The following is a 13,881-nucleotide window of genomic DNA, read 5'->3' on the forward strand; positions in this document are numbered from 1 at the left end:
TCCAAGAAAACTTCATTTGCAACAATAGGTGGTGGGCCAGATTTGGCCCTGGGGCTTAAGTGTGCAGAGACCTTGGTCTAAAATCCCTTATAATTTTTTATCTAAAATCATGGCAATCCTGTCCCTTTGTACCAGAGAGTGCATCTGGAACCCAGACTTAAGCCAATCAATACAGGCATTTCTTTAGCAACAATTATTGGTTCTGGGTAGGCATATGGCCTCACAGGCCCAAATGAACTGAAGGGAAGAATTCTCATTAGATTAGGGAAAAGATATTATCTCTGCCACCAGCATAGCTCAACTACTGTTGGCAGTAATCCTATACTACAAGGGAAATCAGGCTCAAGATAAAGCTAGCACTGTGGACTGTAGACCAAAGAGATGAAAAAAATCTAGGTAATTAATTATATTATCAAACCATTCAGTCAGCATACTCTCAAGTCTGAAGCAAGCCAATACATTTTTTAAGTCAATTTAGACTGAGTTTTGGGGACTTCCCTAGTGGTCCAGGGGAAGACTCTGGACTTCTATTGCAGAGGGTGCAGGTTCCGTTCCTGGTCAAGTAACTAAGATTCTGCATGCCAATGCAGCACGGCCACATATGCATACACACATAGAGTTCCCTATTACCTATATAGAGAATAGGTTTTAACCTATAGGTTAATATAGGTTTTAACCTATATAGTTAAAACCACCTTGATAACTGAATACTATCAAACTGCCCCCAGAAAACACTGCATGAATTCACACTTCTATAGTAGTAAAAAAGAATATGCACTTTAAGCTCACCACAATTTGAGAGCCAAAAAAGTCTTAATTTATACTTTAATTTTAAGAAATGTCAATAAATGTTAAGTATTCCATCTATTCAAATCTCACCTTTTTTTCAAGAAGAATTAGTTTAAATAGGATTAGAACCTGAAGAAAGAAAAATAATATTGTATTAAAATAAGAAATCCAAGCCTATTATTCATTTGCCATTGTCCCTCCTCAAACATAACCATGTAACATTGAGTCAATAATATTAAATAATTCTAGTGCTTTAAAAATAATAGAAAATTATGAACTTATACTGAGAAATTAAGTATCTGAGTTCTCTAAAAAATGTGAGTACCACTTAAATCACTATCAAATTGGAGGAAGTTGTGCCATTTTTTGCTTGAAATATCTGCAAGCCCCTTAAAGGAAAGGTACTATTCCTTTACTTCTGTTTGTCCAGGGTACTCACAGAGCAGACAGATACTCACTAAACGTGTTAAGGGAACAATCAATGTGTGTATGCCCCAGTCAAAAGATGTTAAGTATAGATATTTTGCTGGAAAATGTTTTAGTCTCAGGGCAACATACAAAATCGTCTACAAGATTAATTAAAACATATTTCTTTCAGATGTGGTATACACACACACACACACACACACACACAATGGACTACTACTCAGGCATAAGAAACAATGCCATTTGGAGCAATACGGATGGACCTGGAGATTATCATACTAAATGAAGTAAGTCAGAGGGAGAAAGACAAATGCCACATGATATCACTTACATGCGGAATCTAAAATCCAATGTAAATAAACTTCTCCATGAACTAGACTCACAGGCTTACAGAACAGATCTGTGGTTGCCAAGTGTGTGGCGGGGGTGGTGGGAGAGGAGTGAATTGGGAGTTTGAGATTGGTGGATGCAAACCAGTACGTATAGAATGGGTAAACAACAAGGTCCTGCTGTCTAGCCTAGGGAACTATTCTCAACATCCTGTAATAAACCATAGTGAAGAGGAATAAAATAAAACATGTTTCTTTCCACTCTAATTTCATAATATCCCAAATATCAACTACTGTAGAAAAAAGTATCTTATCCTGCACTGAAATAAACAGACACTGTGTACTTTTAGAAATTTCTATTATATAAGCACTATCAATACTTTTAACTTTCTATCATTATGACAGCTGTCTCAGAAAAATTAAAACATGGTTATGCCATAATCTGCATTAGACCATGCAGCTCGTGGAACCTTCCTAGGTAAATGAACATAATTTTAGTACATCATAAATTTAAATAAGGTATCATACCTTGTGTCGAAAATGAAGCACAAGATCCCGAGGAGATAAACCTATAATGTTAAAAAAAGAAAAGAAAAGCTAATCTGTGACTACAACCTACTGTTTTTGTCAAAGGAAGTTTGAATCTCCTCAAAAAAGTTAGGTAGAAGTAGGACTATGCAAAATTTAAATATTTATGTAATATCTGATCACATACACATACAAACAGAACTTCAACACTGTCGGACAGAATATCCTGCAATAATGGAAATATTCTAAATCTACAGTGTCCAATAGAGTAGACATAAGTGGCCACTGAGTACTTGAAATACGGCAACTGACAAACTGATTTTTAAACTTTATTTAATTTCTATGAATTCTAATCTAAATGCAAACAATTACTTGTGGCTAGAGGCTCATGTTGTGGCCGAGCAACTCTCACGTCTTCTCCCCATTCTAAAGCCATCCTACAAATTACACAAGTTTAGAAATCATGAAGCTTGTACTTCACAGTGGCAGTCAATCATTTAAACAAGGCTTTTGGGCACGATACCCCATAGGTATTATTTCTGAATCACAGTCTTCTCTGATCATCTGCCATAAGACAAGATAAATTAATTCAGAGAAAAATAGGAGTTTTATAGTTCACACTACACATAGGTCTGCAAAAGTGAACCTCGCACATTGGCTACTTTATGCTAAAATTTGAAGTGAGTGAGCATAAATCACTATGTGATCAAGACTTTTTAAAAAATAATTATGAAAAGGACTTGAGTGCCCGACACACCAATGGATGCTCTTGGTTGTGAAAATGGCATAAAACCCCCAACTTGAAAAATCTTAGAATAGAAAGACACTAATAAGCTCATCTCTCTCTCCCTTGCTCTCCTTGCATCATGACAAGGAACTGACCTGATCAGCATTAACGTAAGGAAAAGAAAAGATTTCTATCATTATTCTGAAAAGCTGAAATAGGCTTTATACAATAATACTTCTAAATTTTGGTTGCAAAATTTAGATACCATATAGAAATGTAACTCTGATCATGAAGTTTTACATGCAACCAACGTGCCAAACAAAAAGAAAAGAGGGCATTTCTTCTGACTTGTAGAAAAAGCGACTTACCAAGATATACCTGGGATCCTTCTAACGAAGTTCCTCCCAGGGAACTATTCATATGTTCATAGAGCTCCTATAAAATAAGATTTAGTTTAGAACACTTTACCATCAGTTTAGACACTGAATCAGAAATAGGATGACCAGGGGAAAACCGGTTGTTTGAAGCAGTTTTGTCTCTCTGAAACTGCCAGTTTCCAGCACTCCTTCTTTCTGTACCTCTATATTTTAGAGCTTGACCCATTCCCATGGGGGTATGGATTCCTAGGATAAATTCCCTCTACACCCTTGCTAAATAATTGTCTCTCTCTCACTAGAATCCAGGGGAGATCCATGCTGTATATGTAATAATGGCAGCCTTGACAAAAACATTATTTTTCAGTAAAATAGTCATGTAGTTTTTCTGTGCTTTTTGATATGGGAGTTAGGATCCAGAAGCCTGATATATAAACATACTGTGCAGAGAATTAATGAGATAACAAATGTAGAGAAGCAATGCCATAGCAAAATGGTTATTATCCATTAACAGAAATATTTGTTATAATCAACTGTAGTCATCATTTCCAGTAAAAGATAGTTTTGTTAAATTTACTAAGTAGAAATTGTACATTTTGGGCAGATCTTTGGCCCTTCAATGTTATTTTCAAAGAAGAATGTCTTTCTTAAGTTAATAAATCATCTCTCATAATATTAAAGATCTACTTGATTCATGAATCTGTCTTCAGACACATCCATGGAGGATAAAAAGTTACCTTTAGAATGGAAATTTGGGAAAAATCCTTCTCTTCAAAATATGCATGTGTAATGAGTTGAAGTTTTGCTTGGAGTAAGCCATAGAGAGGCTTAAAGAAAAAGAGAGATTACCATTAGTTTGATAATAGTAAAAACAAAACAAACACCTCACAACTTTTTGACTTGAAAAGACCAGAAAGGAAAAAGTTACTGACAACTTTAGTATCTTATTATTCACAGCTGAGTGTTGTTAGGTCATGTGTTCTAGTTGCTGGGGTGCAGGTACAAAGTAACCACCACTCAGAGCACTGGGTTGAGGGTGTGGGCACAGACCTCCTGCATGTTGCTCTGGTCACTCAGTCACATAACTCTGGGCACTTAACCTCTCCACATCTGCTGCCTAATGTAAACACGTGTATATGGAAGGATAATCCCACGGAGAGAGGAGCCTGGCAGGCTACAGTCCAAGGGGGTCACACAGAGCTGGACATGAGTGACTAACACTTTCACATTCAAAAGTACTTACTAGACTATCTGGCTATAGAAAGCACTTAAATGTTAGCCATTAGTATCATAAAATTTAAAACATCGTAATTCTGCACACTGTTCTGCTAGGTTGTGGGTACATTTAATCATCCTTACAGCACTCAGTTCTTATATCTAGTTGAACACTCATGATTAAGTTTATTTTGCCTTTTTTGGCCTTCAATAGAGGCTTAAACGGAGAAGGCAATGGCACCCCACTCCAGTACTCTCGCCTGGAGAATCCCATGGGCGGAGGAGCCGGGTAGGCTGCAGTCCACGGGGTCGCTAAAAGTCAGACACAACTGAGTGACTTCACTTTCACTCTTCACTTTCATGCATTGGAGAAGGAAATGGCAACCCACTCCAGTGTTCTTGCCTGGAGAATCCCAGGGACAGGGGAGCCTGGTGGGCTGTCGTCTATGGGGTCGCAGAGTCGGACACAACTGAAGTGACATAGCAGAGGCTTAAAATCTAAAAAAAAAAACGACTAGTCTGTGTCCTTTATTATATTCTACATAATATTATTTTGTGTATCTGAAAACAAAGTTACTCCTTAATTCTTACCTATTTAAAACCCTCTTCCTACCATTTCCATCCTTTTATGTTCTTTTCTTATGCTGGGAAAGATTGAAGGCAAAAGGAGAAGAGGGCAGCAGGGGATGAGATGGTTGGATAGCATTACTGACTCAATGAATTTGGGCAAACTCCAGGAGATAGTGAAGGACAGGGAGGCCTGATGTGCTGCAGTCCATGGGATCGCAAAGAGTTGGACAGGACCTAGCGACTGAACAACAATAAAATGTTCTTTTCTAGATGTTTTCTGGTTTCTATGTCCTTTTCAGGATGCAGAAACTAATGCTATATATATATTCTCTAACTAGTTAAAACAAGTAATACTGGAATAGTTTTATCCTCCAGTATCCAAGTTAATGGGCTTTCCTGGTGGCTCAGTGGTAAAGAATCCGCCTGCCAATGCAGGAGATGTGGGTTCAATCCCTGTCAGGAAGATTCCCTGGAGGAGGACATGGCAACCCACTCCAGTACTCTTGCCTGGAAAATCCCATGGACAGAGGAGCCTGGCGGGCTACAGTCCCTGAGGCTGCACAACTTAGCGGCTAAAACAACAAAAGTCATTAAAAATCATTATGTTCCAATATAAGATAGCAATCAGAAAAAAAAAGATCTTGCACTTAGTAAATTAAAAGTATTGATTGAGAATCTCAGAAGATATTTATTGAATGAATAAACATCAACCAGAGCACTCTGTGCTAGACTCTGGCAGGCAACAACAAAAATCCTGGTTAATATATCATTATTACTATCTAAACATATTTTTACATATAGGCTAAAAGGCACTATGAACCATCAGATGTTTCTGTGTGAGCCAGCTCTCTCCATCTCCCTGCCTGTTTTATCTGTCCAAGAAAACTGGATTTTCTCTGCAATTTTATCATTAGCAGTTACATGTCTCTGCAAGACATATTTTGTCTGAGATGTAACTTTATTTGTGAAACAAGAACAGTAAATATTTAGATCTCTCTTCTTATGAGGTTTAAAATGACAAGTCTATCTAAAAAGTGCCTGCTATAGAATATTTGACATATAGGCACTTGATAAATGGCACCATTATGATTATTATTGTTCTTTGAAGAATGATTGTTCAGGAAGCCTTTCAAAATGGTGTATTCGTCCAACATTCAGCACTCCTATACAATTGGTCGTCTGGTCCAGTATAAAAAAAATTCACTGATATATATTTTCTCAGGCTACCCTTCAAGAAACTGTGTACAGGAATCAGATTAGCAATCTACCAATTTTCTGATACTGAAATCTTTTATAATCATTTCTTTTCTAGGAGACTATTCTTGCCCTATGTGTCAAATTACTATCTTGGAAGAAATACCCTGATCCTTCAGATCCTATTAGTAAGGTCCATATGATTAAATGATTTTTTAACATATTTATCTATTTAGCTGTGCCGGGTTGTAGTTGTGGCCTATGGGATCTAGTTTGCAGACTAGGGATCAAATCCATAACCCCCGCAGTGGAAGCACTGTCTTAACCACTGGACGGCCAGGGAAGTCCCTCTCCTCTTTCCAATAATGCTTTATTCTCAAATAAAAAGCTGCCATGAGTGTTTGATATTAACAGCTTACTCGGTTACTTACCAGCTTGCTTAGAACACAGACACTTTTTTGAACGGTCTCTCTGGTGATATCTGCTTGTCGTACTTTCAATGCCTATTATAAACAAATAGTCATTATTAGAAATTTTTCACGGAAATATTTAAAAATCATTGTGTTTCGATATAAGCTGGCAATCAGAAAAAAAATACTTGTGCTTAATAAATTTAAAAGTACTTACTGAGAATCTCAGAAGATATTTATTGAATGAATAAACGTCAACCAGAGCACTCTGTTAGACTCTGGCAGGCAATAGGAATGTAACAGCGAGAGACCATCTCTGCTCTCAAGGAATTTACAGTCTGGTGGAGAATACTTTATGTATAAATTGCCACAACCATAATGCAAACCAGTCATCCTTGGTTCCAGTTTTAAAATGGATACCCCTTTCAGAGACTTTTGTTTCTGGTGAGAAGGGGACAGTTTAAGAGCTTGTTTCTCCAGAGATGGAAGAATCGTCAGCAGTTTTGTTATGCTGGTAATTCTCCACTGTTGGGAGTCTGTCCTGGCACACCTGTATCCTACTGTAGTCCAGTTCTGAGCCATAACTCAGGTCCCGGTGATTTTGAGAATGACCACATAAGATTTCTGCAGTTCTCTGCTAGGAAACAAGACTTGATCAACCCGAGGAAAAGCTGTGAGGGCAGCCAAGAGTGACTCTCCCCCTTCTCGTGAACTGCCTGACATCTCCTCGGATCTGTGTCTTCCACTGCCTGAGAACTGATGATCTGTTGTTAAATACATTGAGAGGAGAGTCTTCAATCTGCTTCTACCTCTTTACCTTTGTTGGATTCATCCATTAGGTCTCACCTTTGTTCAAAGGGAATGAAAGGCTTTCTCCTAGGCTCTAGGGCCTCTGATGTCTGATTTATCTGTCTAGTTATCAGATAAGGAGAGAACAACCTGGAGAAACGGGCAACCCTAAAAGAAGTGGGTCAGACTCAGGAGGTAAGGGAGACAGGCAGTATGGAGTGCCATTTTAAGGATGTCTAGGCAGAGCATGAGAACCGCTGTTAATAACAACAGCACTGGAGAAATAATTGTACTGTGATTATACAACTTACTGGAGAAGGGAATGGCTACCCATCCCAGTATTCTTGCTGGGAAAATTCCATGGGCAGAGGAACCTGGCAGGCTACAGTCCATGGAGTTGCAAAGAGTCAGATACAACTGAGCGACTAATACACACATACAATTTACAGGGGTAAAAGGTGGTAAAAGGAACAGATTTCCAAGAAAAGGCAGCAGCTTGATTCACGTCATCTAGTAATATCAATGTGCAAGGGTCAGTATGTGAAGAAATAAAATACAAATTCTCAGATTTCTCTTTCTCTAAATTCAGTTATTCACTTGAAGGGCTTCCCAGGTAGCTCAGCTGGTAAAGAATCTGTCTACAATGCAGGAGACCCTGGTTCGATTCCCGGGTCAGGAAGTTCCCCTGGAGAAGGGATAGGCTACCCACTCCAGGAGTCTTGGGCTTTCCTGGTAGCTCAGATGGTAAAGAATTCACCTGCAATACAGGAGACCAGGGTTCGATCCCTAGGTTGGGAAGATCCCCTGGAGGAGGGTATGGCAACCCACTCCAGTATTCTTGCCTGGAGAATCCCCATGGACAGAGGAGCCTGGCTGCCTACGTGCATGGGGTTGCAGAGTCAGCCACGACTGAGCAATTAAGGACAGCATTCATTCACCTGAACCAAAAACATTTACAACGTGTGTCCTCGGTTCTAGGCCCTGTGTGTGGAGGGTTATTTCATGTAGTTAACTAGCTTGTTTATGCTGGAATTTACTTATTACTTTCAAATGGTTCAGGCAAACACACAGAAAGCAAATGTGGTAGAATATTAACGACTGCTGACTGTAGATGGCTGGGTATACAGGTATTTATTGTACCATTCTTATCTGTGTTTGAAACATTCATTATAAAAATTAAAAGAAAAATTTTTATGACTAAGTTAATTACCCACCTGAGGAAGCTTTTAAAACTTTGTGATTGCCTAGGATCAATTATTAGAGATTCTAATTCAGTCTGTAGAAGGAAAGGCCCAGCAATTATGCTTATAATTAAAAAGTTTCGAAGTAGTTCTGGTTAAAAACAATTGTTTTAGAGCAGTGGTTCACATCTGCCCTGAATATGAGAATCACCTGGGGAGCTTTTAATACTCCTGATGCCAGAACATTAACTCAGAATCTCTGGAGTGGGGACCCAGTCATCCCTACTTATCTAAAACTCTCCAGGTGATTCCAATGTGCAGCTGAGAACTACTTCAGGCTTCCCAAGTGGCATGAATGGTAAAGAATCTGCCTGCCAATGCAGGAGACCTTGGAGAAGGAAATGGCAACCTACTCCAGTATTCTTTTTTTTTAATTAATTTATTTTAATGAGGCGAATTACTTTACAATATTGGCCCACTCCAGTATTCTTGCCTGGAGAATTCCATGGACAGAGGAGCCTGACGGGTTACAGTTGTGTGGTCACAAAGAGTCGTACGTGACTGACACATACCAATACCACTACTTCAGAGTATTAATGATTTCATAAAAGGAAAGCGATCTACTCAGAAAGGGTATCCACACTGCAAAAAGAATGGTGGTGCTCAGAAACAAAGCAGGAAAGGGGAAGCTACCTATCTAGGTTTATTTGAATTTGTTAGTCAAAGCTATTATACTAAGTTACGCATTAAGAGGGCAGGTAAGTTTAAGAATGATCAAAATCTTAATTATAGATAATTAAGATAACTTGTGAGTAGTTTGCAGCTACGGTCAGTACTTTCCACTACTTCTAGAAAGTTTCTGAAAAAAAGAAAAACACTCATTATCGTTCCTTTTTTTAAGTTTTCATACCAAACATTAGAAATAGAAAACTCAAGGATACCATGTAATTGAAATACAGTATTCTGAAGATAAATGGATAGTTTAGGTATCACTATCTAAAAACAATGTACCAAACATTATGATACAAATATAGTCACTAATCTCAACTTAGAAAAACATTCATGTGAATTAACTGGTACAGTAGAGAAAACAGCTACACAGTTTGTAAAAATTTAAAACAATATTACAGGTACCACATGAAAAATAAAGGCATATGTATCTCCCCAAGTTCTACATCTTAAGTGGCCAGTACAAGGAGTTTTCAAGTATTTTTTTGGTTTTAATTTTAACTGTCTTACCTTGGCTTCAATCTGTCGATAGCAAGAGATACCATATATAGTGGCTCCATTTCCATTTCTGGGTGGCAAGTGAAAAAACACAGTATCTAAGAGATATACAGAAAAATGTAAATACCAAAGTAGATTACTTGTATTTAATAATCAACTCTGACATTAGTATAATGCAGCCATTGAAACAAAAATGATGAAGTAACAGGAACCCATGTCAGATTTATTTCTAGCATCAAACCACTGGTTTCTTGGAATTCCTCTCCCTGCCTTTCAGTATATACTCACCACACAAAAAGCTCTAGAGGCTGAATTGTAACAGGATGAATTGAGACTACAGTTGCCTTTCTCAGAAAACACTTTATTATACAGGATTATCCCAGATTAAAAGAAAGTAAAGAATCCTATCAACCAAAGGCAACACAGAAATTTTGAACAGATCCAGGAAATTCTTAGGACAATTGAGGAAATCTGAATGTAGGCTGGATATAAGGTGGTATTATGGAATTACTGTTAAATCTCTTAGCTGTGGTAAAGGTCAAATCCAAAGTCATCCCAGGAATGATCTTACTTTTAGAAAATGCAGGCTTAAGTATTTATAGATAAAGCGTCATGATGTTTACAACTGACTTTCAAATAGTATAGGCAAAACCATGAAAGTGTTAGTTGCTCAGTCATGTCTGACTCTTTGAAACCCGATGGACTATAGTCTGCCAGGCTGCTCTGTCCATGGGATTCTCCAGGCAAGAATACTGGAGTGGGTAGCCATTCCCTTCTCCAGGGGATCTTCCTGACCCAGGGATCAAACCTGGGTCTCCAGCATTGCAGGCCGATTCTTTACCATCTGAGCCACCAGGGAAGTATAATATAGGCAAAACCGTAGACATACAAAGAAAATCTGTCAAATATTTACTATTCTTCCAACTTTTCTGTATGTTTAAAAGCTCTCATACTAAAAATATTTTTACAAAAAGATTTGTGAATTGGCTATTCCCCAATACAAAATAAAAAGTTAAAAAGGTTTGTGAGGCTAAAAATACAGCATTTAAATTTTATGTTAAACTGCATAGTAGAATTTGCCTCCTTTCATACAGAAAGTAATAAATTTTAGAAAAGCAAGCAACCAAACCAAGTTTAATCTGGTCTTAGAAGAGCCTATAAAACCATGATAAAGCATATTTCTTCATTAAGCCATTCAAAGCACTCATGTATAGGGTGATAGGAGATTCCATACTAACTTCACAGAGCTGCTTTCTTTGAGGGTGTTAACACGCTTCTCATGCGTGAAAACTTTTAAGCAGACTGTGACGGCAATGCTTCAGGAGAGGAAAAACAACCCCAGGTGTTTTCAGGTGGGCACTGGAAGATGAAGCTAGTAAACTTGTAGCTAGAGCTTCAATCAGCCTGAAGCTGGTCCAGGTAACCTTCCTGAGTTTGTCTCTGAGAGGAGTCTGAGGTTTAAATACAGAAAGTGCTACCAATAGCAGACATCCTAATATGGCTAATCACTTACCTTGGCCAGAGCTCTTGGCAAAAGAGTGGCCAATGTTCACCAACCATTGCCGATATAAGCCTGGTACTCTTCTGCAGATCCTCTAGTATAAATAACTCACTAGTCCTCTTCAAACAAGCACTTAAATATTTTATGAACAATCACTAGGCCAAATGTCTTTCATTACCAGTACTCAGACTCTAAGATGTCGGAGCAATTTTGAAAAAAAAAAAACAAAAAACAAAAAAGGCATCTATTGATTGCTCCACTGTCTGTTTACATACCTTCTTGGTAGTTGTGTGCGCCATCTGGTAAGGCAAGGAAGGGCAAGTACTTCCATTCTTCAGGTAAGCTGTGACTATCATGTCCATCTCCTGGAATCAGGGGTGGGTAAGAGAACTCGACCTAAAATGGGAAGGAATGTTAGCCAACAGGGTGAAGATCAAAGGGAAAGTTATACCTCGACAGGCAAAAATGCTTTCAAACTCTCAATGACAGAAGTAAGGATAAGCCATGCTTGTTGATGCCATTTGACAATATCAACAAACCCACCGGTATAGAAGAAGAAAAAGAAAAAAGGAGGATAAGAAGAAGGAAAAAAAAAAGTAAGCCTTTCCCCTTTTTTGATTTAAAGGCGTTTAATTTTGACGTGTTTAAGGGTAGGGTGTAGTGGGGATGGTGACTGAATTGGAGATATACGTTTGGGAGTTGTTACCAAATAGATCAATACCCAGTTGTGGATGTGACTGGTGATAGAAGCAAAGTCTGATGCTTTTGTAAAGAGCAATATTGCATAGGAACCTGGAATGTTAGGTCCATGAATCAAGACAAATTGGGAGTGGTCAAACAGGAGATGGCAAGAGTGAACATCGACATTCTAGGAATCAGAGAACTAAAATGGACTGGAATGGGTGAGTTTAACTCAGATGACCATTATATCTACTACTGCAGGCAGGAATCCCTCAGAAGAAATGGAGTAGCCATCATGGTCAACAAAAGAGTCCGAAATGCAGTACTTGGATGCAATCTCAAAAACGACAGAATGATCTCTGTTCGTTTCCAATGCAAACCATTCAATATCATGGTAATCCAAGCATATGCCCCGACCAGTAACGCTGAAGAAGCTGAAGTTGAACTGTTCTATGAAGACCTACAAGACCTTTTAGAACTAACACCCAAAAAAGATGTCCTTTTCATTATAGGGGACTGGAATGCAAAAGTAGGAAGTCAAGAAACACCTGGAGTAACAGGCAAATCTGGCCTTGGAGTACGAAATGAAGCAGGGCAAAGGCTAATAGAGTTTTGCCAAGAGAACCCACTAGTCATAACAAACACTCTCTTCCAACAACACAAGAGAAGACTCAACACATGGACATCACCAGATGGTCAACACCGAAATCAGACTGATTATATTCTTTGCAGCCAAAGATGGAGAAGCTCTATACAGTCAGCAAAAACAAGACTGGGAGCTGACTGTGGCTCAGATCATGAACTGCTTATTGCCAAATTCAGACTTAAACTGAAGAACGTAGGGAAAACCACTAGACCATTCAGGTATGACCTAAATCAAATCCCTTATGATTATACAGTGGAAGTGAGAAATAGATTTAAGGGACTAGATCTGACAGAGTGCCTGATGAACTATGGATGGAGGTTTGTGACACTGTACAGGAGACAGGGATCAAGACCATCCCCATGGAAAAGAAATGCAAAAAAGAAAAATGGCTGTCTGAGGAGGCCTTACAAATAGCTGTGAAAAGAAGAGAAGCAAAAAGCAAAGGAGAAAAGGAAAGATATAAGCATGTGAATGCAGAGCAGTGTTGAAGAAGACTCTTTTGAGAATCCCTTGGACTGCAAGGAGATCCAACCAGTCCATTCTAAACAGAGAGTTCCAGAAAAACATCTATTTCTACTTTATTGACTATGCCAAAGCCTTTGACTGTGTGGATCACGAGAAACTGTGGAAAATTCTGAGAGAGATGGGAATACCAGACCACCTGACCTGCCTCTTGAGAAACCCATATGCAGGTCAGGAAGCAACTGTTAGAACTGGACATGGAACAACACACTGGTTCTAAATAGGAAAAGGAGTATGTCAAGGCTGTATATTGTCACCCTGCTTATTTAACTTCTATGCAGAGTACATCATGAGAAATGCTGGGTTGGAAGAAGCACAAGTTGGAATCAAGATTGCCAGGAGAAATATCAATAACCTCAGATATGCAGATGACACCACCCTTATGCCAGAAAGTGAAGAGAACTAAAAAGCCTCTTGATGAAAGTGAAAGAGGAGAGTGAAAAAGTTGGCTTAAAGCTCAACATTCAGAAAACGAAGATCATGGCATCTGGTCCCATCACTTCATGGGAAATAGATGGGGAAACAGTGTCAGACTTTATTTTGGGGGGCTCTAAAATCACTGCAGATGGTGATTGCAGCCATGATATTAAAAGACGCTTACTCCTTGGAAGGAAAGTTATGACCAACCTAGATAGCATATTCAAAAGCAGAGACATTACTTTGCCGACTAAGGTCCATCTAGTCAAGGCTATGGTTTTTCCAGTGGTCATGTATGGATGTGAGAGTTGGACTGTGAAGAAAGCTGAGCACTGAAGAATTGATGCTTTTGAAC

General features: G+C 38.6%; 1 protein-coding gene across 2 annotated transcripts in view; it reads right to left on the reverse strand.

The window, feature by feature from the left end:
• AVL9 (AVL9 cell migration associated) overlaps nucleotides 1-13,881 on the reverse strand; it is a 50,754-nt gene that overhangs the window by 21,089 nt on the left and 15,784 nt on the right. For both annotated transcript variants that reach the window (XM_068973269.1, XM_068973268.1), the window contains exons 2-8: nucleotides 11,536-11,656; nucleotides 9,772-9,857; nucleotides 6,584-6,655; nucleotides 3,911-4,000; nucleotides 3,168-3,234; nucleotides 2,073-2,113; nucleotides 880-918 (exon numbers count right to left, since the gene is read on the reverse strand). In XM_068973269.1, the coding sequence (XP_068829370.1) occupies nucleotides 880-918; nucleotides 2,073-2,113; nucleotides 3,168-3,234; nucleotides 3,911-4,000; nucleotides 6,584-6,655; nucleotides 9,772-9,857; nucleotides 11,536-11,656 (516 nt within the window). The remainder of the gene's footprint in view (nucleotides 1-879; nucleotides 919-2,072; nucleotides 2,114-3,167; nucleotides 3,235-3,910; nucleotides 4,001-6,583; nucleotides 6,656-9,771; nucleotides 9,858-11,535; nucleotides 11,657-13,881) is intronic.

The sequence above is a fragment of the Capricornis sumatraensis genome, chromosome 5, assembly GCF_032405125.1.
Source record: "Capricornis sumatraensis isolate serow.1 chromosome 5, serow.2, whole genome shotgun sequence".
NCBI lineage: Eukaryota > Metazoa > Chordata > Mammalia > Artiodactyla > Bovidae > Capricornis > Capricornis sumatraensis.